The sequence below is a fragment of the Anolis sagrei genome, chromosome Y, assembly GCF_037176765.1.
Source record: "Anolis sagrei isolate rAnoSag1 chromosome Y, rAnoSag1.mat, whole genome shotgun sequence".
Lineage (NCBI taxonomy): Eukaryota > Metazoa > Chordata > Lepidosauria > Squamata > Dactyloidae > Anolis > Anolis sagrei.
The window spans coordinates 6,848,718-6,876,244 of NC_090035.1; the positions used below are offsets into that span (position 1 = coordinate 6,848,718).

General features: G+C 43.2%; 1 protein-coding gene across 5 annotated transcripts in view; it reads right to left on the reverse strand.

Moving 5' to 3' along the window:
* LOC132772495 (protein sidekick-1-like) overlaps positions 1 to 27,527 on the reverse strand; it is a 1,018,253-nt gene that overhangs the window by 450,208 nt on the left and 540,518 nt on the right. For 4 of the 5 annotated variants that reach the window (XM_067461410.1, XM_067461408.1, XM_067461406.1 and 1 more), the window contains exons 8-13: positions 21,137 to 21,220; positions 15,647 to 15,841; positions 9,214 to 9,330; positions 8,965 to 9,132; positions 3,977 to 4,079; positions 56 to 232 (exon numbers count right to left, since the gene is read on the reverse strand). In XM_067461410.1, coding sequence (XP_067317511.1) covers positions 56 to 232; positions 3,977 to 4,079; positions 8,965 to 9,132; positions 9,214 to 9,330; positions 15,647 to 15,841; positions 21,137 to 21,220 — 844 coding nt within the window. The remainder of the gene's footprint in view (positions 1 to 55; positions 233 to 3,976; positions 4,080 to 8,964; positions 9,133 to 9,213; positions 9,331 to 15,646; positions 15,842 to 21,136; positions 21,221 to 27,527) is intronic. The other variant, XM_067461407.1, reaches the window with a different exon arrangement.

Genomic DNA, 27,527 nt, shown 5'->3' on the forward strand with positions numbered 1-27,527 from the left:
AAAGAAGAAGACATAAATGATCATCAGCATTATCCAAAACAGTTGCGATACTCACATTACTTCCATCCGAGCCACCCTGGAATCATTCCCTCCGAAGGAAGTGACTTCGCACGTGTAGTCTCCAATGTCCCCGGACCACGTCTGGCTAATGATGAGGGTGCCGTCTTTGTCGATGGTGAGGCGGGAGCTGCTAGATGGATTTATGACAACGTTGTCCTTCTTCCAAACATACCTGATTGTCACAGTATTTCAGACCGTTAAAGTCAGATGTCTATTTCGTTAAAAAAGATGACATATCAAGTGCTGAAATTATACGGTATAAAACAGAGCTAAATAATTATGTAGCACAGTCAAGCTTGCTAGTAATCTTCCAAGGTCTCTTTCGGATCCAGTCAATGTCTGTCAGACCTGAAAGACTAATAAAAAGCAATTGCCCTCCTTAAACATTAAATTTGAGGCATGAGTTGTCAATCAAAGCCAACTCGGGTGGCGGAATGAGGAGCTTTTGTTCCCAGAAGTGTAAAGAGAAAGGGTACAATTGTCCTTAGTTTTCTTAATTGTGGATTTTTAAACCGCAAGTCTTAAATGAATTGTCACTTCCATTGTATCCCAGAATCTCCAGAAACCTATAGACATCACCCTCCACCCTGATTTTTCTTCAGATTGTATATAGCGGGCATGGGCAAACCTCAGCTCTCCCTTGAGGTGTTTTGGACGTCAACTTCCACAATTCCTGGCCTCAGGTCCTTTCCTTTCCCCCCTCAGCCGCTTAAGCGGCTGAGGGGGAAAAGGAAAGGGCCTGAGGCCAGGAATTGTGGGAGTTGAAGTCCAAAATATCTGGATAGCTGAAGTTTGCCCATGCCTGCTATATAGCATAAAATATCATTTCAACACAACTCTTTTCTCCTTTTTTGTGCAGAATGCACATACAACTATAGTTCTTCCACATCCCTCTAATCTGAAGATACTCTTTTAGAGTCTGTTTTCTCTACAAAAGTGACATCAATTTTTAATTCTATTAGGGATCATCAACTAAGTATTTTTGCATGCAAGGACAAAACATTAAATTCCTCTCCAATATTCTCCCCACATACAAATGCCTTCAAATGTTGTTGTTTATCACACAAAAACTACAGCAGATTGGCCTATGCATTTTGACTAACCCTGTATTTTCAGCACAGAAGACTAATTCTCTATATAGCTAAAACCAATGCTATAAATAAACATATATTTTTCTGAAAATTATTCCTTCACAGTATTCTAGGACAGTAGTTTCCAACCTTTTTTTTCGACCAGGGACCACTTTGACTCTTCAACATTAATACCAAAAGGGTTACAAATCAGTTTTGGTCAACTTTAGATTTGGTTTAGTTATTTGGAATGCTGATTCAGAAAATTGCATTGGATAGACCACATCAGTTCTAGTTACTGATACAGAACATATGCCATCCAGTAGTCGCCATCTGCTCACCCACAGAAAACCATAATCTAGAGATGATGTGGTAGCAGTAAGCTTTTGTGGGTAGTTAACCTCTCCCCTCCGGACATCCCTGATGCACATACAACTATATTCTAGGACAGTAGTTCCCAACTTTTTTTTTTTACCAGGGACCACTTTGACCAGAGACCACTCTCCAACATTAATACCAAAAGGGTTATGAATCAGTTTTTGGTCAACTTTAGATTTGGATTGGTTATTTGGTGTGCTGATTCAGAAAATTGCATTGGATAGACCACATCAGCTCTAGTTTCTGATACAGAACATATGGCATCCAGTAGTCGCCATCTGCTCGCCCACAAAAAAACATATTTAATAATCTAGAGATGTTGTGGTAGCAGTAATCTTTCGTGGGTAGTCAACCTCTCCCCTCACAAAATCTCTGTTGCCTTGGCACTATAAGAGGGTTTCGCGAGACCAGTCACTCTCATTGCTGCATGGTTACAAGGCAACAGTGTAGTAATTGTGAGGCCGCAGACCATATTTGCGTTCTTGGGGACCACTGGTGGCCCACGGACCACAGGTTGGAAACCACTATTCTAGGAGGCCATGAGTTGGATTCAAGCTGATTGCAAAGATATCTAAAGTAACGTATGTGTTGTGGCTGAGCTAGTTCCTGACGATGAGGATGAGTTTCAGCTTCCTGGCTCTTTGTCTGTGCCTCAAATCTCGGAGCCTGCATCTGAGGCTCTCACAGACAGTGCTGTGCCAACACAGCTGTTTTCACTAGAAAGGAATTTTAATGAAGAGAATAGCAGCTAGATGCCTTTCCACGATGATATCGAAAGTAATGATAACCACAATGATATCGAAAGTAATGATAAGGATTTGTCCCGAGAAGCTCGCCTTGATCAGACGCAGTTCACGTCTGGCAAGCAGGCGGGAGGCTCCCTCGCTGCAAGGTCATCGCAATGCTTTTATGATGCTGAGAGCCTAATGTTTTGATGTCGGGAAGGTATTTAGGCCTCGTAGAAACTCTGTGAAACTGTCAGTTCAACGTAGCTTATTAGCCTGAGAGCTTCATGGAATAACCTTAAGCCTGGAAAGCAGTAAACTTGGGATTTCTTGCATTGTGTTTCTTGGGGCAAATGGTTCTTTGCTTGTACCTGGGACTCTGGTTTGATTTTGCCAATAGGATTATGTCTCTTGCTTTTACCTGAAGATCTTTGGAACTGTATCCTGCATTTAACCTTAATCTTTGGAACTTGGATTCTTTCTTCGATAAACTATAAAACTACAGCTCTTGTGTGGTGGTGTTTGGAAGCAAGGTGATACCTAATCTGAGTTGCAACAGTATGTGCAAATCTTCATGCACTTAAAATATGCTATATAAAAGTTAACTAGATCTAACATTTGTTGTTGTTGTTCATTTGTTCAGTCGTCTCCGACTCTTCGTTACCTCATAGACCAGCCCACGCCAGAGCTCCCTGTTGGCCATCACCACCCCCAGCTCCTTCAAGGTCAGTCCAGTCACTTCAAGGATGCCATCCTTCCATCTTGCCCTTGGTCGGCCCCTCTTCCTTTTGCCTTCCACTTTCCCCAGCATAATTGTCTTCTCTAGGCTTTGCTGTCTCCTCATGATGTGGCCAAAGGACTTCAACTTTGTCTCTAGTCTCCTTCCCTCCAGTGAGCAGTCGGGCTTTATTTCCTGGAGGATGGGCTGGTTGGATCTTCTCGCAGTCCAAGGCACTCTCAGATCTAACATTACATTTTTATTTTTTATGGGACATTCCACATTTTCTTCTGTCAGATATTTCAGTGCTAAGATTTATAGTACAGAACTATTTTACAGCCGTGTATAGAAAGACCCACAGACATAACACTATTAGCACTATAAGGGGGAGGAAGCTTTTAAGACAAGGTTTCCTCCTTTACTCATTTTCTTTTACTTTTACAGCAGTGAAATTGTTTAACATGTTCTAAAGGGAACGGCAGCATTCCTCGTTTGCCTTTCCCTTTTTCATCTGCATTCGTTTTCATTCCTCTCCTTGCTCTCTGCATGTCAAAGAAACAGAGGGGGAATTCCTCTAATTCATGCCTGTAGGATTTGGCAGTTTTAAGACGACTTTACATTCTGAATTGATTATTTTCTTTTTTAGAAGCAGATGTGATGCTTTCAGGAATATTTTCAAGATTCCTCTCTGTAAACATCCCTACAAGCCTATTAAACTGCTTTAGGTTTGATTCTCATTAAGTATCAGCTTTTGACAAGTCGGTTTTATTGATATCATATTAACCCTGACAGTAAATCACGGGAAGTGATATTGAAGTCATGAAGTGGAACATAGTTTGTTGTAAATAATATATAAGTTTGAAGAGGGAAAATAAAAAAAGACGTGACGGGATGAATGGCGCAACCTACCACCTTAGGACTCACAGAAAAACTCAAGGACCGGAATGAGCTCTCCTAACACAACGCGGCGGGTTTGTAAAATTAAGCTCAAATAAGCTCCACAAACAACTGTGGACACCACCAACCTGATTGAAATTCTCGGGTCATGAGCAGCTTCGCATTGCAGCATCGCTGTGGTTCCCTTAATAACAGTGCTGTCCTCAGGAGGGCGAACGATGAAAGTGCGATCTGGAAGAGAACACGACCCACAGTTCAGGTAAAATTGCCGGCTTCCATCTTGACTTAGGTGTTTGCCCTCGGAAAGCAGTGAGCTTGGTTATTTGTCATCCAGACAAGAACATTTCTGCTCCCTGGGCTCCTTGCGTCTAGCAAACATGGGGAAAGTGCAAAGTTCTCTCCAGACTCTCTTCCCCAGAAATCCATGCAAGGGATTACGGTCGTCTCCCACCTTTAATTTCCCAATGGACGCCAATTGCAAAGAGGCAGCAATATTCGAAAAGCAAACCCGGAGGCAATTTTACTGCTGGGTGTTCCTCATTGGTTGGGTTCAAGTGCTGACCCCTTCAGAGTAATTAGGAAATCAGGAGACAGCCACTCACTGGGCTAGACGGAGTCCCGTCCCCCCCCCCCCCCCCCCCCGCTTACACTTAACTCATTTTAGGGACATGGCAGTGGCAACCTTAATGGTAGGTAACACTAACGATGGTCGGCATGCAATCAGAATTCAAATGAGAGGTCTAAAGGCAACTTCAGATCTTCAGTTCAAGATACTTCAGTCGTTTTTTCAACTAGGAGCATTTTAATGGCAATCTTTCATGTCAATGCAGACAGGTCTTTGAAGTGCAGTTAAGGCTGAAGGGGAAGAGTCAGTCCAGAGAAAGACAAATACAAAGTATGCTCTAAGGACAATTTATAAAGAGAATATGCACTACCAACAATACATTCATACTGTTCTGTTGCGCGCGGGGCCTGTAAAGAATTTCCTTTAGAACAGGACGTGCAACCTTTGCCCAGCGGGAAGCCAGGGGGCCCAAAGAGAAGTTCTCCGAGGTTTTTTCCACCACAAATGATCTTTAGATGGCTTGTGAAGTATAACAAGCCATTTATTAATGAACAATCAAACAGAAACTTCTCGTCTTCAGTAAAGATAAACAAATGAATCCAGACTTTTATGCAACTGGTAGCTTCCTAAACTTGCCCACGAAGGACAGGCAACCATCTTCAATAACTTCTTAAAAAGGAAAATCCCCTTTTTAACTTCTCCCAGGCTGACTCTAATCTAACCCTTACTGATGTGAGCTCCGCTACCGGGTCGAACTGCGTCTCGAAGCACCAAGTGGACCTACCAGTAAAGGCTTAAATATTCTCCAGCTGGAGTTCTTTGGTCTTTCAAAGTATTCACCCTCCAAAATTCCTCAAAGCTTTCGGACTGATTCCCTGGAAATCTTTGGGTGCTCTTAAGACTGTTCTCCCCCGGAAGGTTTTGGATGCTCTTAAGACTGTTTTCCCCCGGAAAGTCTTAAGGGTTGAAGCTTTTGTACAGGGGAAGCTTGCACACGTCCTGTACATTAGCTTTCCTTGCTGAGACTAACTAAAAATGGCTCCCTTCCCTTCCTAATTACCCTGAGCAAGGGGCGGAACCAAAACTTAACGATGATGGACAGGTGACTTGCCCTATGACTGCAACCAAAAGAAGCCACCTATCTGCAGAGTCCCTGAAACCTTGGACTGCAAGCAAACATTTAATACAAAGCAAATAAAATTGGAGCTCCTGGTACAGCCGTACCAGAACACATACAGTGGATGGCCATCATGGCAGTAATAGGAAAAAGATCACATAAAGTTACATAAATGAATCCTAGATTGATTGATTGATTGATTGATTGGATTTATAGCCCTCTTTTCCTTCAGGCCAAGATTCAATCTGAAGCCCAAGTGCTTAAACTGAAATTGCTCTACTTTAGACGTATTATGAGAAGACGTAAGATAATAAATGCTTGGCAAAAGAGAAGGAAGTAGGAAAAGAGGAGAACTTCTCAAAGCAGGTGTATATATGCCCTCAATGATGCCATCATATTGAGGCTACAACATTTAGATAGGTCATTGATAACAAGGGAACTTGGAGATCTTGCATTAATATGTTTCTTGTAAGTTGAAGCTGACCTGACAGCAACTAACAACGGCAAAATTACTCCACATCATAGGATGTGAAGTGTACATAGTAATATGGGCAACTATCTTATGTTTGCAGGCCCCTTGGTGTCATGTATCATGTTTTGCAGTTGGTGGTGGTTGGTGGTGGCAGGCCTAGCAGTTGGTGATGGAAGGGTTAATGTAAGTCTTAGTTCTAAAGGGTTGAGTAATCTGTAAGTAAGAGTTCATAGGTGAAAGCAATTAAGGGTGGAGGTATGCAAGAGATAGGTTGCAGCTGAGTGTTTATGGATATAAGGAGCTAGCCTTGAGACTGATTTGGGAGAAAAGTATTGTTTTATTTTGGTGGTAGATACTGCTGGTTTTTCCCCAGGTCTCTGGATTTTCAGTATCCTGACCTGTCTCCTGAACTCTTAGAACCCTGGAACTTTGAATCTCTGGACTGGCTTTGGACTACGGTATAGACTCTTGATCCCAGGACTTTGCTCATTGAACTCTTGGCGTTTGACCACTGGACTGGACCTTTTGACTACAATGTTATCTTGAACCTGCAACAGTGTTTGCTGTCAGTTTTTGTCTTATATTCTGTGTCTGAGTGCTAGCTTTATGTTTTATGTTTTAGACTATTAAAACAGCCAGAAAATATGATGTTTTAATTAAATTGTTTAACACAAACTGGGAGTTTGGTTCATCTCTGCCTAAATATTGGCAGAGCCCTGGCAACATGACACTTGGTGGCACAGCGGGTTAAACCACTGAGCTGCTGCACTTGCTGACAGGCCCAGCTTCTGCCAACCTACCAGTTCAAAAACATGCAAATGTGAGTAGATCAATAGGTACCGCTTTGGCAGGAACGTAACTGCACTGCATGTAGTCATGCCTATGGCCACATGACCTCAGAGATGTCTAAGCACCAACCTCTATTGTCAGACACGACTGGACTTAACGTCAGGGGAAACTTTTACCTATCTTATGTTCACTAGAATTTCTAGTAGGAATCCTTCCAAGCCCTATCTGGGAATGTCATGGTTTGTACCAGGGCCCTTTGTATGCAACGCATGTGCTGTGCCATTGAGCTGCAGAGACTTATCTCATAAAATATTTCATAAAACCCCACAAACTCAAGAGGTGACATTCACCCTAAACATCATTATAAAGTCCCATCATTCAAAAGTGCTCAGGAAATGAAGGTCACTGAGCAAGTAGACACAAAAGATTTCACAGAAAGGAAACGGCTGCAGAGTACATCAGCCAAATCCAAGTGTAAAAAAGGGAGGTAAATGGAAAAGAGGAACAAAGTCCCATTCCTCAGAAGCAATAATAGGCCACAATGCTTGGAGAGATATCTTGACAAGGAACAAGAGTCAAGTGCTCAGTGTGAACATCAGATCCCATTAAGCACCGTGTCCAAGAGTGCCGAATATTTCTGCTCTTCAGGTTATATAACAGTGTCATCTGAACTGCTGCAGTAACAGTGTGCGATTGAATTAAATAACTTTTCAGAGATCATCTATTCAGAATAGAACTTTGACAGGACACCTCCACCCACGTTTCACTGACTTCGAAGAGCAAGCAGCTCCTTTTCAAATATCCTTGCATCTCATAAAGGTCTTTAGGACGATGGCAACTAAACTAGAGTTTGGGAAAGTTGCATGCTCAACCCCATCAATGCTACTCACCCTACTCAAATTTGAACAATGTCTTAAATGTTTGGAAAACCAGTGGTTTAAATGAAATCTAGAAGCTACATACACAATTCCTACTCAATTATTCAATGACCTCCCATCAACTCACCCACCCACTAGGCTTGGTTGATCCAGCAAGTTAATTTCTAATATCGTTATGAAATCGTAAATAAAATACCTTTAGAAGCGATATCGACGCGTTTTGGCAACCCGGAAATGTTTTTGCCATATCGAAGTCGCATCCGCCATCTTCATACAACTTCCGGCAGTGAATCGTAAATGCTGGGGGCAGGCATGTAGCCAGGGGAGGGGCTTGAGGGGCTTCAGCCCCCCCCCCCCCAAATTCTCATGGTGGTCCGCGAAAAGGCCTTACTGGTGCATTATTTAAACTGTTATGTTTATTCATATCATGATCTGATCACCATACTCAATATATCCCATATGCATGGGGGTATTGGGGTAATGATACAAAAGGTTTGCTAGGCTAGACCCTCTTTCACTCAGACTCAGCCCCCCCGAAACTCAACCCCGCCGAACCCCCCCCTTAAAAAAAATTCAGCCCCCTCCCCCCCAAACGAAATCCTGGCTACGGGCCTGGCTGGGGGTGTGGCCTTCAGGAACAGCTGTTCTTACCCACGCCCACCTCCTTCCTCTTTGCATCGGCGGCTTTGCGAGGTGGGCATGGCTACCTCCCTGGCGACAAGCGGCGATGCAGAAGAGCTGGGCGTAGTCACGCCCACCTCGCAAAGCCCACCTCGCAAAGCCGCCGATGCAAAGAGGAAGGAGGTGGGCGTGGGTAAGAACAGCTGTTCCTGAAGGCCACGCCCAAGTGAACTCCAAGGAGGGCTGTGCTTGGCCACGCCCCTCTCCCTTCTGCATGACTGACAGCTTGCAGGGAAGGGAAGGAAAGGTGAGAGATTAAAAAAATGCTAGTTAGCCGGGAAGGGAAGTAAAGGTGAGAGAAGCTCGCTGCAAGGGAAGGAAGGGAAACTGCGAGATTTTAATGGATCTGGAGGGAGGGAGGAGCACCTTCCATTAACGAAACAAAGGAAGCGATTCGTATTTCCTGGTATTTCCAATCTTTTTTAAAGAAAATTTCAGAAATAATTTCAAAATCAAACCACCAGTGCCCCCGATATACGAAACCATTTTTTTCTTGATCAACCAAGCCTACCACCCACAAAGAGGCATTTTGGAAACTGGTTTCCCGAGGGTAACCCGTTGAAGTAGACTAGGCCTTGGTCAATGCTAGTGTTTGACTCAAACATGATCCTTACTCCAAACAGTAAGAGCAGCAGAGGCATTAAGGACTCCTTCAGAGTTGACGGCACAGCAGGTATAGTTTCCAGCATCTTGAAGGAAGACCGGGGATATTTGGAGTCCTCCAGACTCAAGGAGCAGGAACCTGGGGATCTGGACAGAGCCACTGGCCAAAATCTGGTGCTCTGAAACACAGCATGGAAGAATAGTTTCAGTCCTCTGAGCAGAAAATTGGAGTGATTGCCCAAAAAGAAATAAAAAAGTACCTCTCCTCCAAGCAATTGCAGGCTTTGGGGCTCCAGAAACATCGCATCTTAATACCGCAGTCATCCCTTCAGTCACAGTGATATCGGCTGGAGGATGAGTAAAAGTGGGGGCAACATCTGGAAGAAAAAAACAGGGTGTTTCTTTAATAGAGTTCTTGGATAACTCTTTGAACGATCTGGAAGCTCCCAGTGGAATGGTTCTCTCTATTTTTGTTGCACCACTAATGGACAAGCACATGACAATAACAACAGGAAAACCTTTCAGAAGAGAAAGCAACCTTTCGCTATTTGCCTCCTGGGAATTTGCCAACTTGCCTTGCTGGCTAAATGAATAAAATAAACCCCTGGCAGCAGTTGCAGAAGCGCAAGCAGCACGGCTTTAAGGCAAAGCAAGAAGAAGGGTTTGAAAAGAAGGGTTTGGAGGAAAGCAGATGAACGGAAATAAACAGGACTCGTTGCTTTTATCCTCCTAACGTGCTTCTTTAAGATGAAAAGCAACATGAGTCTGACATTAGTTTGCCAAGTTAAATGTCAGCCAAAAGAAGTTTCTGTTTGAATCCCATCCAAGGTACATCTATGTTTCTCCCAAGCTTCCCTTGCCATTCTGTTTTAATGTGCCACTTTCTTTCAGCTTCCAATGCAAAGATCAAACAGGGCCAGCCTTATTATCTCAAGCCTGGAGAAGATATCAGACATTAGAAGAGCCCCATATGTGTTCAGAGGTAAGACGAGGAAAGATCTGACAATGTAGCCAAGTGCCAATCACAGGAGATGTATAGCTGGGCACCTATCCATCACACCGGAATCCAGCGAATAACTGTCATTGCTAAAGCTGAGGCTATTAAAGGAGATTAGAGCTAGAAAGTCATCCACTGCACCTAGGACCAAGCCTACACTCTCGGTATAGAAAGGAATCATTATCGCAGGCATGGCCTAGTGATGGGCAACCTTTTGAGCTTGGTGTGTCAAAATTTGCCAAAAACCTGAGCATAACTTGGGTGGAGTGTCACTTTGAGGAAAAAAAAAACCCATAATTTTGCAATATTTATAGTTTAAATAAGAAAAATGTATAATCCATGCTGAGTTATGGAGTGGACAATGCTCAAACGTGTTGTTGTTGTTCATTTGTTCAGTCGTCTCCGATTCTTCGTGACCTCATGGACCAGCCCACGCCATAGCTCCCTGTCAGCCGTCACCACCCCCAGCTCCTTCAGGGTCAGTCCAGTCACTTCAAGGATGCCATCCATCCATCTTGCCCTTGGTCGGTCCCTCTTCCTTTTTCCTTCCACTTTCCCCAGCATCATTGTCTTCTCTAGGCTTTGCTGTCCCCTCATGATGTGGCCAAAGGACTTCCACTTTGTCTCTAGTCTCCTTCCCTCCAGTGAGCAGTTGGGCATTATTTCCTGGAGGATGGACTGGTTGGATCTTCTCGCAGTCCAAGGCACTCTCAGAACTTTCCTCCAACACCACAGCTCAAAAGCATCTCTCTTCCTTCGCTCAGCCTTCCCTAAGGTCCAGCTCTCACATCCGTAGGTGACTACAGGGAAGACCATGGCTTTGACTAGGCAATGGATCTTGGTTGAAGGTCTGATGTCTCTACTCTTGACTATTTTATCGAGACTGGACATTGCTCTCCTCCCAAGAAGGAAGCGTCTTCTGATTTCCTGGCCACAGTCTGCATCTGCAGTCATCTTTGTGCCTAGAAATACAAAGTCTGTCACGACCTCCACATTTCCTCCCTCTATTTTCCAGTTGTCAATCATTCTTGTTGCCATGATCTTGGTTTTTTTTATGTTTAGCTGCAACCCGGCTTTTGCGCTTTCTTCTTTCACCTTGATTAGAAGGCTCCTCAAACGTGCAGTAGATTTGTAGAGCCTTTTACAAATGTAAGGATGGAATTAGATTGGCTCTTATAAGGTGTATTTCTCTGTATGTGGCCGCATGTGTCTGCGTGTCATCAAAAATAGCCATGTGTGTCAGTGCTGACACACATGTCATAGGTTGACCATCATGGGCCTAGATGGTCTAGTTTCCTAGGACAGGAATGGCCATATCTAAACAGAGAGAACAGGCAGCAAAGCAACACAAGAACTCCCTCTTCTCTTTTCAAATCCAATACACATTCAGGCAATGTAGAACAATGACAGCAACAACAACAATCTGTTAGTCACCTGTCTCTTCACACTGCTCAAAACGGGGTTCACAAGCACTGTGAGGTTGAAATCTTTCATTGGGTCACTTGGCATCTACTCTGTGTGCCTATCAACTGAGAAGAGGGCTTTCATTCAGGGTGGGATTCCCCATGACAAGATCGTGGCAAGGAAGCATATGCTATTAGCAGTTTGGATCTTATTCTGTGCATGTTCTGTCGCGCGCTGGGCCTGTAACAGCTGTACTTTTCTATAGGATGTATACTTTAAGCCCAGCGGGAAGCCAGGGGGCCTCAAAGAGAGGTTCTCAGGGATTTTTCTGAAGTAATGGCCTTTAGAGTCTTTAATGATACAACAAAGTCTTTATTATGGAACAAACAACAAATCTTCAATGGTTCAAACAACACTTCAAGGCTTTCTTAGTCTAGTCCTCAATGGACTGGTACCTGACTTTGATTAACTGAACCTTCTCTGTAGGAAAACCCCTATTTAACCTCTCCCAGGCTGTTTACTATCTATGTCTCATCGGTGTGGGTCCTACTACCGATTCCAAATGTGTCTGGGTATTGAGTAGACCTACCAGCCAGGGCTTGAAGATATTTCAGCTGGAATTCTTTGGATCTGTAATGCTGACTTCCCTCAGAGAATTCTTTGAAACTTCAGGGCTGTTTTCCCTCTGATTGCTGTGAGACTGAGAGGCTGTGAGCTCTCCGCCAGAGCCTTGGGACCTTTTCCCTGTAATTTCTGCTTCCCTGGATGTTCTGTTCCCCTGGATGCTCTTGAGAAAAGAAGCTTTTCTACAGGACGAGCTGGTCTACGTCCTATAGTTCAGCTTCCTTATGAGACACTGCCCAAAAAATGGCTCCTTTCCCTCCCAGAGCCCTGAATAAGGGGCGGAACCAAAGCTTAATTATGATGGACAGGAGGCCTGCCCTATGACTGCAAACAGATAACAGAAAGAAAACAAAGTTGGAGCTCCTGGTACAGCCGTACCAGCACAGTGCAAAATACACAAATTACATTTTTTTTGCACAGAAAACATTACAATTTTTGCAGGAAATACTGTTCCCTGTGTCAAAAATACTGTTTTCTTTCTGGAAAAGGTTGTTTTTCTGCACAATATTTTTTATAATGTCAGAAGTAACTTGCGTCGCTTCTGGTGTGACAGAATTGGCCATCTGCAGGTACGTTGCTCAGGGGACGCCTGGATGTGTTACCATCCTGTGGGAGGCTTCTCTCATGTTCCCACATGGGGAGCTGGAGCTGACAGATGGGAGCTCACTATGTCTTGCGGATTCGAACCACCGACCTTCAGGTTTTTTTGGGGGGGGGGGGGGAGATAATATCTTAAACAGAAAGAATAAATAAAAATATATCCTGCCTGACATCACTGCAGTGCTGACACTGTTGTTCTGTTATGAAAGGTTGCAATTCACACCAACCTCAAGAGTACAACAAGTCTAACAATATTTCCATCACTGGAAGGTGATGAACTTATCCCACTGAGATTTAAGAGTTGGAAAATGCTTCCCTTGGGATATAGGTGGGAAACACTGTTAGGATATGGCCTTTCTAATTTAATCCAGAATAATATTAGGGAAGCTGTAACTGAAGCTTTCGTTATGCAGTATTTGAGACAGACTCATTAAAATTGACCAGAGAACTCTCCCTCATGCAACACAACAAAAAGTCCACAACATGAGAGTTAACCATCCTGTCATCATATCAAAAGGACACTTCATAGGTACTTTTCTCCCAGTATGAAACAGAAGACCATTATGCAAGAGATTCCCTGAAATATTCATATTTGTGACACTATTTCATACATTATAATTTTTAAGCATAAGAATTGGACCAAAGTCATGTGTGAAATGCCCTTTTTGCACTGAGAACAAAAAGGATAAAGCCCTTGTCACTCATTTTTCGTTGGCTGAATCCATTCGTTACCTGAGTTCAACGCGTGACTTCCAGTTATAGAAATCCTCCTTGACAGGGAGAAAGCTCACAGAGAATTTACAGTTTATGTTTGTTGTTAAACAAGGCCGTGCTTAACACGGCAACCTGTGCCTCGTAAAACCAGAAATGCGGAGTTATAAGTAGAAACTTATTTGTGTTTCATTGGGAACTGCTGCCTTGTTCATTTTGGAGGGGGAGAGAGGCAGGTAAAGCAACATTGTCCAAGTGAGGCACCTGCGGCAGGTGATAATGTGCAAGTCATTCCAAAGAAGAACTTTGAACAGTGTCAATTGATCGAAGTGATTTAATTCATTTAAATCAGCAAGAAGAAGAAAAAGCTTAAGAAAAGGTGCCATTGAATTCATTTCAAGTATTGGTTAAACAATGGTGCAAATTTTACAACTAAATGGAATATTATTTACATTGGGTTGTTGTAAGCTTTTTGGGCTGTCTGGCTATGTTCCAGAAGCATTCTCTCCTGATGTTTTGCCTGCATCTATGGCAAGCATCCTCAGAGGTTGTGAGGTCTGTTGGAAACTAGGAAAAATTATGTATCTGTGGAATGTCCAGGGTGGGACAAAGGACTCTTGTCTACTGGAGCTAGGTATGAATGTTTCAACTGACCACCTTGATTGACATTTAATGGCCTAGCAGCTTCAAGGTGTGACTATTTAGTGCCTCGGGAAATCCTTTGTTGAGAGGTTGCTGTCCCTGGTTTTTTTTGTCTGGAGTTCCCTGTTTTTGAGTTTTGCTCTTTATTTACTGTACTGATCTTAGAGGTTTTTTTTAATACTGGCAGCCAGATTTTGTTCATTTCCATGGTTTCCTCCTTTCTGTTGAAATTGTCCTGCTTGTGGATTCCAATGGTTTCCCTAGTCTGACATGGTGGTTGTTAGAGTGGCATTTCCAAGATTTCTGTGTTCTCAAATAGAATGCCGTGTCCAGATTGGTTCATTAGGTGCTCTGCTATGGCCGACTTCTCTGCTTGACTTAGTCTGCAGTGCCTTTCATGTTCCTTGATTCGTGTTTGGGTGCTGTAGTCTTACATTGCTTCAGCTTTGCAGCTAGCCTTCCACTGAATGTCTTTTTTAAATATATAAGCAACCCTAACAGCAACCCCTTTCTTATCATCACAGTCTATGAGAGCGAATGGAACAGTTTGAGTGGTGGTCTACAACTCCAGCAGACCAAGGTTCAAAACACTTGAAAAGGTCAAAACATGGTCTAACACAGTGGTTCTCAACCTGTGGGTCCCCAGGTGTTTTGGCCTACAACTCCCAGAAATCTCAGCCAATTTACCAGCTGTTAAGAGTTTCTAAGAGTTGAAGGCAAAACCATCTGGGGAACCACAGGTTGAGAACCATTGGTCTAACAGATCTGTGGACAGCTTGGGGACAGTATAGCCAGCCATGCTTGTTCTGTCACGCGCTGGGCCTGTAAACAATTTCCTTTAGAACAGGACGTGCAACCTTTGCCCAGCGGGAAGCCAGGGAGCCCAAGGAGAAGTTCTCAGAGGTTTTCCACCACAAATGATCTTTAGATGGCTTGTGAAGTACTGTATAACAAAAGTCCTTTATTAATGAACAATCAAACAGAAACTTCTCTTGTCTTCAGAAAGTTAAACAAATGATTCCAGGCTTTTATGCAACTGGTGGCTTCCTAATCTTGTCCACGAAGGACAGGCAATTGTCTTCAATAACGAATTCTTTGCTTTGAAGGAAAATCCCCTTTTTAACTTCTCCCAGGCTGACTGTAATCTAATTCTTACTGCTGTGGGCTCCGCTACCGGGTGGAATTGTGTCTCGAATGCCGAGTGGACCTACCAGTAAAGGCTTAGATATTCTCCAGCTGGAGTTCTTTGGTCTTTAGGGCTGTTCTCCTGGAAGTCTTTGGAGACTCTTAAGACTGTTCTTCCCCCGGAAAGTCTTAAGGGTTGAAGCTTTTGTACAGGGGAAGCTTGCACACGTCTTGTACATTAGCTTTCCTTGCTGAGACTAACTAAAAATGGCTCCCTTCCCTTCAGAATTGCCCTGAGCAAGGGGCGGAACCAAACTTAACGATGATGGACAGGTGACTTGCCCTATGACTGCAACCAAAGGAAGCCACCTATCTGCAGAATCCCAAGAACCTTGGACTACAAGCAAACATTTAATACAAAGCAAATGAAGTTGGAGCTCCTGGTACAGCCGTACTAGAACAATGCTGCCTAGTTCAAAGCAGAAATTCACCTTGTGGTGTATTTTGTGGAACCTCCTCAGAAAATTCCCATTCTATTTGCAATTATTTCAGAAAAGAAAGTATAAAAGAGCATGAAGGTCTAAACTTACTCGTGACATCCAAGAAGGTATTGGTCTGCATCTCTCCGACTGCATTCCTTGCAAAACACTGAAAGATCCCAGAGTCATCAGGCTGCAATCCCTGGATCTGAAGACTTCCATTGACCAGAACCTTGTAACGGGGATTCAGCAATTTGAGGACAGGGACGGCATCCTTATACCACACCAGAGTAGGAAGCGGGACCCCTGCCCAAAACAAACACCAAGAAAGAGTCTTTAGATATGCATATGCACAAGATACCACTTCAAGATAACTTATCACCCATTACAGGCAGTCCTGAAGTTACAAACATCCAAACATCCGACTTACAAATTATTCATAGTTAAGAAAGGGAGTGAGACAATGGGGCCACCACCGAGAAGGACCTCCCTTTTGTTCCCACCAAGCGCACTTGTTATGGTGGTGGGATCGAGAGAAAGATGATTGCAGGACATGAGTGGTCTGGTAGGAGGAGATACATTCCCTCAAGAACATAACATGCATAACAACTTGTTTCTGTGGAGAATGAAAGGCATATTATGCCCCCTAAGAACACAACCACAAACAAAAAAGCTGTTTTTTAAAAAAGGAGGGCATATTGGAGCAGCCATGAAATTATAGTTTTGTACAATGATGCAATCAGTTCCCGAAATCACATGTGAAGTTTCCATTTTGCTTGAATAACAAAGCTATGGATTGCCCCAAACAGTCATCTTTGTGGTGCTGTGTGTGTGCAGTTTGATACCAAATAGAAACAGTGCACCATTGTAGAATAAACACAATTTAAATTTCATGCCAAAGGCCTGTCTATGTACAGTCTGATTGTCAGAATTCTCAATGCAAATGTTATTAATCCCAGGAAATCCCCTCTGGGCAAATAGAAATTACTGCTGAATAACGCGGAAACAGATGATACAAAAATGGAATAGTCCTCTAGACAGAGGACGCTGGAAGTGCTTTGAAGCTTAAATAATGGCAATTGTGGAAAACAGAAAAGAGTAAAGCCTGGCATTAGGCATTCCTCTCTCAATTGTGAGCCCCAGAAAATAGGATTCCCAATCCTGGAGAGAACTTCCACGCATAGCAGAAACGCTCCTGTTTGGACCTGACATCTTCCATATGAGCAGAGTTACTGAACCAACAAAATGTGATTTTTTAAAATTTTCCAAAACTTCAATCTATTGAAATTAATGCACTTACAAAGTGCCCACATGTTCAAGAACCCTTTGAGTCTTTTTCTTTAGAAACCTGCAAAAAATACCTTGCATTTTAAACCTTTGCAACAGGCATAATTGCAGAGAAACTTGGCTCCCAAGAAAATTCCATTTACAGTGAAAGAGAGAGAAAAAAAGCTGTAATTTTATTTATAGTTCATCTAGCTGTATCAAGTAAATTTAATCTTTGTCTCTCACGCTCATGGTGTGCAAAGATGGAATAAATGGCTTTTGTGCCAAAGGACCCCATAGGAGTTGTGACAAATTGAGACTTCCTGCCTGTTTACGGTCAGGGCACCGAGCCGCTCCATTATGCTCCCAGGGCTATGATTCAAGCACCTGGGCTGGCATGCTCCCATTTCATTTTATGTCCTTCCTGAGATGCTGGGCTCCAACAAGCACAGCTTACAACAAACAGTAACACAGTTAGTGCCTATCGTAGACCTACAAACTACAGCACCAAGGGACCCGGAAATTGAGCACGTATTCTGGAGGAACACCAACCAGGTGAGAAGCATGGAAACCATAATCTTTGTTTCTTTTATGCTACACAAAAGACCCAGGTGAGTTTCAAGAAAAAATGATGGGACCGATCCAATGTCACATTTTAAGTCGTTTGGAACTCTAATCGATAAGAATCTAAGAAATAGGATGATCTGGATAGCTTGAACATTACGTCATTACCGGGATTGTGGCGCAGCTGGCTGAGTGTCAGCTGCATTAAGATCACTCTGACCAAAAGGTCATGAGTTCGAAGCCAGCCCGGGTTGGAGTGGGTTTCCAACCAATTGTGTATAGCCTGTTGTCAAAGTGTGGGGAGACTAAATTAACTGATTTATGAGGCCATAAAGAAGACTCCAGCAAAGCATTCCAGCGGGGAAGCATGCGGGGAATGCAGAAGTACTTCATCAGCGTCGCAGATGGACGATGAAAGCGACAGCTCCCCTGGCGGCCAGAAAAAGTTAAATAGCCTCTGTGTATGTCTGTATATGTTGTATGTCAAAATTGGCATTGAATGTTTGCCATATATGTGTACACTGTAATCCGCCCTGAGTCCCCTGCGGGGTGAGAAGGGCGGAATATAAAAGCTGTAGATAATAATAATAATAATAATAATAATAATGACGAACTCATGCATCTGAGGAACTCATTTATCTGAGTTACACTATAGTCTTGGTATGGGTTGAAAACTTGACGCTGAGTCTTGCATTTGCTTACTAAGATGCAGTCCCAGATAAAATCAAATGTTTCAAATGTGGGAATCCACTTGTAGATCCTCAAAATATAAACTTCTATCATTCAGAACTTACGCCTCATAAATTGGTGGTTACAGCAAGAAAAGTTGGTTGCTTACTTGCTTAGACAGCAGTACTTAGCTACGAAATACCAATTAAAGCTCAGATAATTTGAAGATACAGAATGGGGGTCAATGCCTGGCTTGAGAGCAGTACATGTGAAAAAGATCTTGGAGTCCTCGTGGACAACAAGTTAAACATGAGCTAACAATGTGATGTTGCAGCAAAAAAAGCCAATGGGATTTTGGCCTGCATCGATAGGAGCCTAGTGTCTAGATCTAGGGAAGTCATGCTCCCCATGCTCTGTTCTGGTTTGGTTAGACCACACCTGGAATATTGCGTCCAATTTTGGGCTCCACAATTCAAGAGAGATATTGACAAGCTGGAATGTGTCCAGAAGAGGGCGACTAAAATGATCAAGGGTCTGGAGAACAAGCCCTATGAGGAGCGGCTTAAGGAGCTGGGCATGTTTAGCCTGAAGAAGAGAAGTCTGAGAGGAGATATGATAGCCATGTATAAATATGTGAGCGGAAGCCACAGGGAGGAGGGAGCAAGCTTGTTTTCTGCTTCCCTGGAGATTAGGACACGGAACAATGGCTTCAAACTACAAGAAAGGAGATTCCATCTGAACAAGAGGAAGAACTTCCTGACTGTGAGAGCCGTTCAGCAGTGGAACTCTCTGCCCCGGAGTGTGGTGGAGGCTCCTTCTTTGGAAGCTTTTAAGCAGAGGCTGGATGGCAATCTGTCAGGGGTGCTTTGAATGCAATATTCCTGCTTCTTGGCAGAATGGGGTTGGACTGGATGGCCCAGGAGGTCTCTTCCAACTCTTTGATTCTATGATTCTATGAAATGCTTAAAAACATCTGAGCATTTTAGTTGTTAACTGCCTTAAAACCTTTAAAAAGAAAAGTGGTTTAAATAAGCAAGTAAAGGAAATAAAAATATTGGAAATGGACCTAAAACTTGTCAAGGTCAGATGGTTATTTGGTGCCTGAAAATGCATTTGCACTGCAGAATGAATGCAGTTCAGGTTAAAGGTTTTCCCCTGACATTAAGTCCAGTCATGTACGACACTGGAGGTTGGTGCTCATCTCCATTTCTAAGCCGAAGAGCTGACATTGTCCATAGAAACCCCAAAGGTCATGTGGCCGGCATGACTGCATGGAGTGCTGTTACCTTCCCGTTGAAGCAGTACCTATTGATCTACTGACATTTGCATGTTTTTGAACTGCTAGGTTGGCAGAAGCTGGGGCTAACAGCGGGAGCTCATGCTACTCCCTGGATTCAAACCTGTGACCTTTTGGTCAGCAAGTTCAGCAGCTCAGTGGTTTAACCTGCTGCACCACTGAGGGCTTTGAATGCAGTTCAACACTACTGCAATCACCATGGCTCAATACTATGGAATCCTAGGATGCTTCTTTATTTATAAGAGTTTTAGCATATTGTCAAAGGCTTTCATGGCTGGAATCACTGGGTTGTTGTAGGTTTCTTGGGCTGTATGGCCATGTTCTAAAAGCATTCTCTCCTGACGTTTCGCCTGCCTCTGTAGCAGGCATCCTCAGACGTTGTGAGGTCTGTTAGAAACTAGGAAAATTTGGAAGATATATAAACTCAATCATCCTAGTTTCAAACAGACCTCACCACCTCTGAGGATGCCTGCCATAGATGCAGGTGAAATGTCAGGAGAGAATGCTTCTAGAACATGGCCATATAGTCCAAAAAACCTACAACAACCCAAGGTTTTTAGCTTTTTCTGCCAAAGAGTGCCAATGACTCACTAAACTATAAATCCCAGGATTCTAAAACGATTAAAGTGGCATCCAACCATTCATTCTACAGTGGAGACGTATCCCAAGTCAATCCCTCTTCATATAGGCCTTTCATAGAATCATAGAATCAAAGAGTTGGAAGAGACCTCATGGGCCATCCAGTCCAACCCCTGCCAAAAAGCAAGAATATTGCATTCAAATCACCCCTGACAGATGGCCATCCAGCCTCTGTTTAAAAGCTTCCAAAGAAGGACCCTCCATTACACTCCGCAGAGAGTTCCACTGCTGAACGGCTCTCACAGTCAGGAAGTTCTTCCTCGTGTTCAGATGGAATCTCCTTTCTTGTAGTTTGAAGCCATTGTTCCTTGTCCTAGTCTCCAAGGAAGCAGAAAACAAGCTTGCTCCCTCCTCCCTGTGGCGTCCTCTCACATATTTATACATGGCTATCGTATCTCCTCTCAGCCTTCTCTTCTTCAGGCTAAACATGCCCAGATCCTTAAGCCGCTCCTCATAGGGCTTGTTCTCCAGACCCTTGATCATTTTAGTCGCCCTCCTCTGGACACATTCCAGCTTGTCAAGAATAGACCTGCCCAATTTAGCAGCCCTAATAAGCAAATTACACTTGCTATGTTTTAATTAGTATGCTTGGAATTAGTCCTTGGAAAGCATTTTATTTTAAATGGAATTCTAAATATTTAGAAGGTTTTAGTGATTTCCAAACACCTTTCAATTAAAGTGCAGCGGAGAGTTTGCAACCACAGAAGTGTAACTACACTTAAATGTTCCTCTCCCTGACATTTTCCTTCTGCTACAGAAGCACTATAATTTTAAGAAACAAGGCGCTTTAACTATTGCAATTATTGATTGTTTCTCCACAAGCCCCAGTTATGGGTCCCAGAGCCACTATTTTGCTTCCATTAATTCACTCGGATCAAGACACTAATCCCTTTTAGTCAAACACATTTGTTGAACCCATCCGTTCAGGCAAGAAGCACAAACAACTCAAGAGAAGCAGACAGGCATGATTCATCCTTTTTGATGCATTTTTGGATGTGTTAAAAAATTGTTTTAATTTTGTTTCTACCGAGTGTGTTACCTAGAGAATTGCACTTTATAAAGCAATAAACAAACAAGCAAAACACAGTTCCCGCATGCAGCCAACAGCAACTTTAATAAAGAGGTTAAATGGTCAAAACCGCAGCCGTTGTTCACCCCTCACTTACCCATCGCCTGGCACGGGATGGACACCGTCTTCTCCACTTCCACCACAATTCGGCTTTCGGGTTCAACAGTAAAATATGGTGGCTCTTAAGAAAGAGTAACCAGAACAGTGTCAGAGAATGAATTGATACAAGCCAAGCTAATTTATTTATTTAGTTATTTAGTTATGTACCCCGCTAGTATCTCCCGAAGGACTCGGTGCGGCTTGCAAAGGCCAAGGCCACAATAAAACAACACTATAACAATTACTTATAAACCAAAGCAAATCAAAAACATTAAAGCAATAACAGTAAACAGTAAAAACACCACACCGTGACGCATAAAACTAGGCCGGGCAAATGTACTGGGTACAAATTAAAAGTGCTGAGTATGCTGAGTGATATAAGGATTTTGGATAGGTGCAATGTGCGGACAATATTAATCTCTAATAAAGTGCTTTTGGGACGTGTTGCTGGGGTTTCCTATTCTGGAAAGACACACCGGAATAGCCAGGTCTTCAAGCTCTTCCTAAAGACTGCCAACGTAGGGGCTTGTCTGATGTCCTTGGGGAGGGAATTCCAGAGTCGGGGGGCTACCACAGAGAAGGCCCTGTCCCTCGTCCCCACCTGTCCCTCGTCCCCACCAGCCACGCTTGCGACGCAGGTGGGATTGTGAGCAGGGTCTCTCCGGATGAACGAAGAGAGCATGTGGGTTCATAGACGGAGATGTGGTCACGCAGGTAGGCAGGTCTCAAACCGTTTAGGGCTTTGTAGGTGAGCACCTGCACCTTGAATTGGGACTGGAAAATGAATGGCAGCCAATGGAGCTCCTTAAACAGGAGCTCTCTGTGTAAGGAGCACCAGTTAACATCCTGGCCGCCGCCCGTTGGACTAGCTGAAATTTCCAAGCCGTTTTCAAGGGCAGCCCCACGTAGAGCGCATTACAATAGTCCAATCTAGAGGTGACCAAGGCATGGACTACCCCGGCCAGATCAGCCTTTACGAGGTACGGTCGCAGTTGGTGCATGTCTCAGTTGTGCAAAAGCCCTCCCGGACACCGCCGACGCCTGAGCCTCAAGCGTAAGTGATGAATCTAAGAGGACTCCCAAACTGCGGACCTGTGACTTCAGGGGGAGTGTAACCCCAACCAACACAGGTTGCCACCGTATACCCCGATCCGGTTTTCGATCGACCAGAAGGACCTCTGTCTTGTCGGGATTGATCTAATCCACTTGTGTACTCACACTGTGCCAAGAAGGATGCTGTTCTTCAGTTGCTATCTTCCCAAATAAAAAAACAATTTCTTCTAACTATTTGGTGTCTGTTAGAACTGGCCTGGGCAAACTGGGGCCCTCCAGGTGTTTTGGACTTCAACTCCCACAATTCCTAACAGCCTACCGGCTGTTAGGAATTGTGGGAGTTGAAGTCCAAAACACCTGGAGGGCCCCAGTTTGCCCAGACATGTGTTAGAACAGTGATGAGCAACCTTTTGAGCTGAGTGTGTCAAAATTCGCTAAAACAACCAAACATAACTTGGGTGGGGTGTCACTTTGAGGGGGGAAAAACCTAATTTTGTAATATTTATAGTTTAAATAACAAAAAGGTATAATTATAATATACAATTTCTAATAAACCAAAAACTAATTGTTTAACTTACCTGCTTAGTGTAAATTAAGATAGCTGCCACTGTTTCTAATGGTGGAAATGGCACCCATAGCACAGACCCTTGCCTCTCCCAGCCTCCCCCTCACTTATTTCAGTAACGATGGTAAATTAGATATCCACGACACCCCAGGACAGTAGATTGCATGAGGGTTGCTGTGGTTATGAGGTTGCTGATAATGGCAATCACAGGGCCCCCAAAATGCTGCTCTGCCGGCTGGAAGTGAGGACAAAGATTCCCTAACGGCCTAACCAGAAGTCCCAGAACTAGACGCTTTGGCCTACAGACCTCCGGCACATCGTGTCTACACTACAGCAAATGTTTCATCCTCGACTATTACACTTGGCCTTGCAGGAGCCAAGGACGAAAAGTCCTTGGCACGCGACCCCATACTTCTCTATATGCGGCTGCGCATCATCAAAAATGGCTACGTGTGTCAGTGCTGACACGCATGTCATAGGTTTGCCATCACGGTGTTAGAAGATGGTCTTTAAAATGTACAGTTTCCAAAGACTATTTGCAATCTTGGTTGTATTCTGTACAAAAATTTTAATCACATTCTGCTCAGGGATTTCTCTTTTTTTCCCATGGAAAATAATATTTCAATTCTGAAATACTGTTTGCTGTAACATGAATGCCTTTCCTGTGCAGAAAACATTTAATTCTCTGCAAATCAATCATTCTGTGCAGAGAACAGAATTTTGTGTACAAATTGTTGGTTTATGTGAAAAGTCACTATGTCCAAATTCTGCACAGAATAATGATCAAACAAGTATTGTGAATTTTCTCATTCTTTTTTGTGCAGAAATCATTTAATTCTTTGCAAATCAATCATTCTGTGCAAAGAACAGAATTTTGTGTACAAATTGTTGTTTTTTGCGAAAAGTCACTATGTCCAAGTCACGATATCCAAATTCTGCGCAGAATAAGTATCAAACAAGTATTGTGAAGTTCCTCGTTCTTTTTTTCTGGGCTTCCCAAAACTTTTTGCATTGTAATAAATCTTTCCATCTCTGGTGCCTAAAGGCATCCCTATTCACACCAGTAGAGGAATTCAACCTTCTATGCTAAACCTATTTATGAAACTAGGAGGAATGTATTTACTGCAGTGTTAACCAGCTTGACTTCTGTTTTGGGTTTACGGTTTCTTTTAAGTGATAGCCTCATAAAACAACCCCAACAATTATATCTGATAATAAATATAAATTTCAAGGAGTAGAGAGCAAGTACCAATTTATATTTAGAGTGTTACACAGCAAATTAACATCAGAGTACAGGCCCTTTTCATTTCACAGGCATGAATGAGGGTACATTTTAATTCTCCTCTTAGAAAACTCATCCCGGGAGGTTCATAAAGGTTTTTATTTACAGCAACACATTTTATAGAAGGGACCACCTCTGCTTCCAAACACCATCCCATGTAGCTTTGGGTATAAAGCACCATAGCACAAGAATAAATCTATATCAGAAAATAGTACACAGAAGTTTTTATAAGCATCATAACAAGTGGGCTGTAAACAGATTTCATCACGTTGTGTTTGAAATGTGGAACATTCAAAGGAAGCCACAGAATGTCAATTAGCGAACCGACTTCGATTGGGGGAACGGAGTGCAAGTTTTCAATATTCATAGCACTCTTCAGAATTAGATCTCTGAAACATTAAAGACTGCCTTCAGGCAAGATATGTAAATAAAATTATTATAATTATTATTACAATTATAAAAGGACACTAACTTTTGAAGCAACCTACAATAACAGAAGTTGCTGCAGAAGTTACAATAACAGAGAACATTTCAACTACTTTTTATCTTTTAGGGTACGACTTGGACTGCTCCTTCCGTTAGTGGCATTAACAATACTGATCAACACTTTATGACTACAACTAGATCAAAATGCGGTTATGGTAATCACAAGATACCACGTATATTCACTGTAATTTTGATTGTGACTATGTTCCTTTTCTTAAATATTAGGCTTGTGCATTTTGGCTGAAAGTTTTTTCAGCCTGAGGATCACAACCAGACACAGTGAAGACATCTGCTCTTGTGCTATGCTACTCTGCTACTGAGTATGCATGCCCAGTGTGGAACACATCCCACCACACTAACACAGTGTATGTGGCTCTTAATGAGACATGCCACATTATCACGGGGTGTCTGCGCCCTACACCACTGGAGAAATTACACTGCTTAGCTGGTATTGCACCTCACAACATCCGCCGGGAAGTAGCAGTCAATAGTGAAAGGACCAAGGCAGAGACATCTCCAGCTCATCCTCTGTTTGGGTATCAGCCAGCACGTCAACGACTTAAATCAAGACATAGTTTTCTTAGATCTACAGAGACACTCGCTGGAACACCTCAGCAAGCAAGAGTTCAAAAGTGGCAGGCTAAAACCCAGCACCTGAATCCGTGGGTGATACCAAATGGGAGACTCCCTCCTGGGCACACAGAAGACTGGGCGACTTGGAAGGTGTTGAACAGACTGCGCTCTGGCACCACGAGATGCAGAGCCAACCTCAAGAAATGGGGCCACAAAGTGGAATCCACGACATGCGAGTGCAGAGAAGAGCAATCCACTGACCACTTGCTGCAATGCAACCTGAGCCCTGCCACATGCACAATGGAGGACCTTCTTGCGGCAACACCAGAGGCACTCCAAGTGGCCAGAGACTGGTCAAAGGACATTTAATCAACTACCAAGTTTGCAAAATTTGCGTTTTTTTAATCTGTTTGTTTGTTTTGTTCTGTTAGAAATGTAATACAATGGTCTGGTTGCTGATGACATAATAAATAAAATTTTGGCTGAACCTCAATCCATTTCTGCTGGCTGGATTCCATTAGATTCTCGTATCCATTTTGGTGTGCCCCCAGAAAATGGGTGAGTAGTCAGAAACAGTTTTCGCTCTGTAGCTGAAAAGTACAGCTAAATCTGGCCCATTGGTAGCAATGGGGAAGTTACAAGGCTCCCCTTTCTATTCCTGGGACCCTTTCCTTTCTTCCCTTCAAGGGAGCCTGGGTTACAGCAACAAGGTTAAGGAAGCACCCTTGCTGGGATCCTTCCCCCCCCCCCCCCTTCAGCAATGAGGTTAAGGAAGCACACACGGTTTGCATAAGACACATCATGGCATTCTTCTACTCCAACTGGCGAAACAAGTAGGGCTCATAGGGAAACCCCATGTGAAGAGGAGCACGCGGTAGCCTCTTTGGATGCTGCATGCTCTCAAAAAGGGGAGGAGGAGCCGTGATTGGCTACCACATGGTCCCATTACGGATGGGAAACTGCAATGGCTGGACCCTTGCTGTTATGGCAGTGTTTCTCAACCTGTGGGTCGGGACCCCTGGGGGGCGTCCTGAGTGGGTGTCAGAGGGGTTGCCAAAGAGCATCAGAAAGCACAGTATTTTCTGTTGGTCATGGGGGTTCTGTTTGGGAAGTTTGGCCCAATTCTATCATTGGTGGTGTTCAGAAAACTACAAATCCCAGCAACTACAACTCCCAAATGTCAAGATCTATTTATCCCAAGCTCCACCAGCGTTCATATTTGGGCATATTGAGTATTTGTGCCACGTTTGGTCCAGATCCCTTATTGTTTGAGTCCACAGTGCTTTTTGGATGTAGGTGAACTACAACTCCAAAACCCACCAAACCTTTCCAGTATTTTCTGTTGGTTATGGAGTTCTGTGTTCCAAGTTTGGTTCGATTCCATCATTGGTGGAATTCAGAATGCTCTCTGGTTTTAGGTGAACTATCAATCCCAGCAACTATAACTCCCCAGTGACAAAATCGACCCCCCCCCCCCCCCCAACCTCACTAGTATTCAAATGTGGGAGTATGGGGTATTTGTGCCAAATTTGGTCCAGTGAATGAAAATACATCCTGCATATTAGATATTTACATTGCACTTCATAACAGTAGCAAAATTATAGTTGTGAAGTAGCAACAAAAATAATGTTATGGTTGGGAGTCACCACAACATGAGGAACTGTATTCAGGGGTCACACCATTAGAAAGGTTGAGAACCACTGATTTATGGCATTCAACCAAGCCAAAGAAGTCAGATTGGCCGAAAGAAAATGGCTAAAACGGATCCACATGCAAGCCTACTAAATATATAGCTGATGTCTCATGTACATGTACCCAAGCAGTGCTAATAATTACTGCACATCACAAAGCCTGGGGCTGATATTTTGAAAAGTGCCATTTCCATGCTCTCCAGCTGTCCAGGATTGTATATTCCTGCATGACAAAGGACTGGACTAGATGGCCTTTCTGGTTTCTCCCAATTCTATGCTACTATTTATTCTATGGCCTATACAGAGCTCTGAAGGTCAGCACAAACTGCTCTAGCTAAAGCTTGTAGTAAGTGATGGTATATGGTTTAATTAGTAAGAGAGGGACAGTGTCTAAGCTGTCAGTTTAAGCCAGAGATAAGCAGATTTCCAGCTTTAATTATTTTACTGTAACTTCACATGTTCATGAATGAGAGTCAAAGGATAGCTTGTGAGAGGAGAGGCAATCACAGTCTCCCAAGATCACAATTTTCAAGTATACATTCATTTCTAAGATGCTTTGGATCAGAGATTCAGACATAAAACTGGCCAGCAGAGCTGCACAAAGTACAGATAAAGAGCAACCAAATATACTTAGGTTTTATATGAGACTAAGAAAGAAATGATCTGTATAAGGTAAGTCATTTAATTACTTGCTATTGTTAAACTACTTGGAATCATAGAATAATAGAGTTGGAAGAGA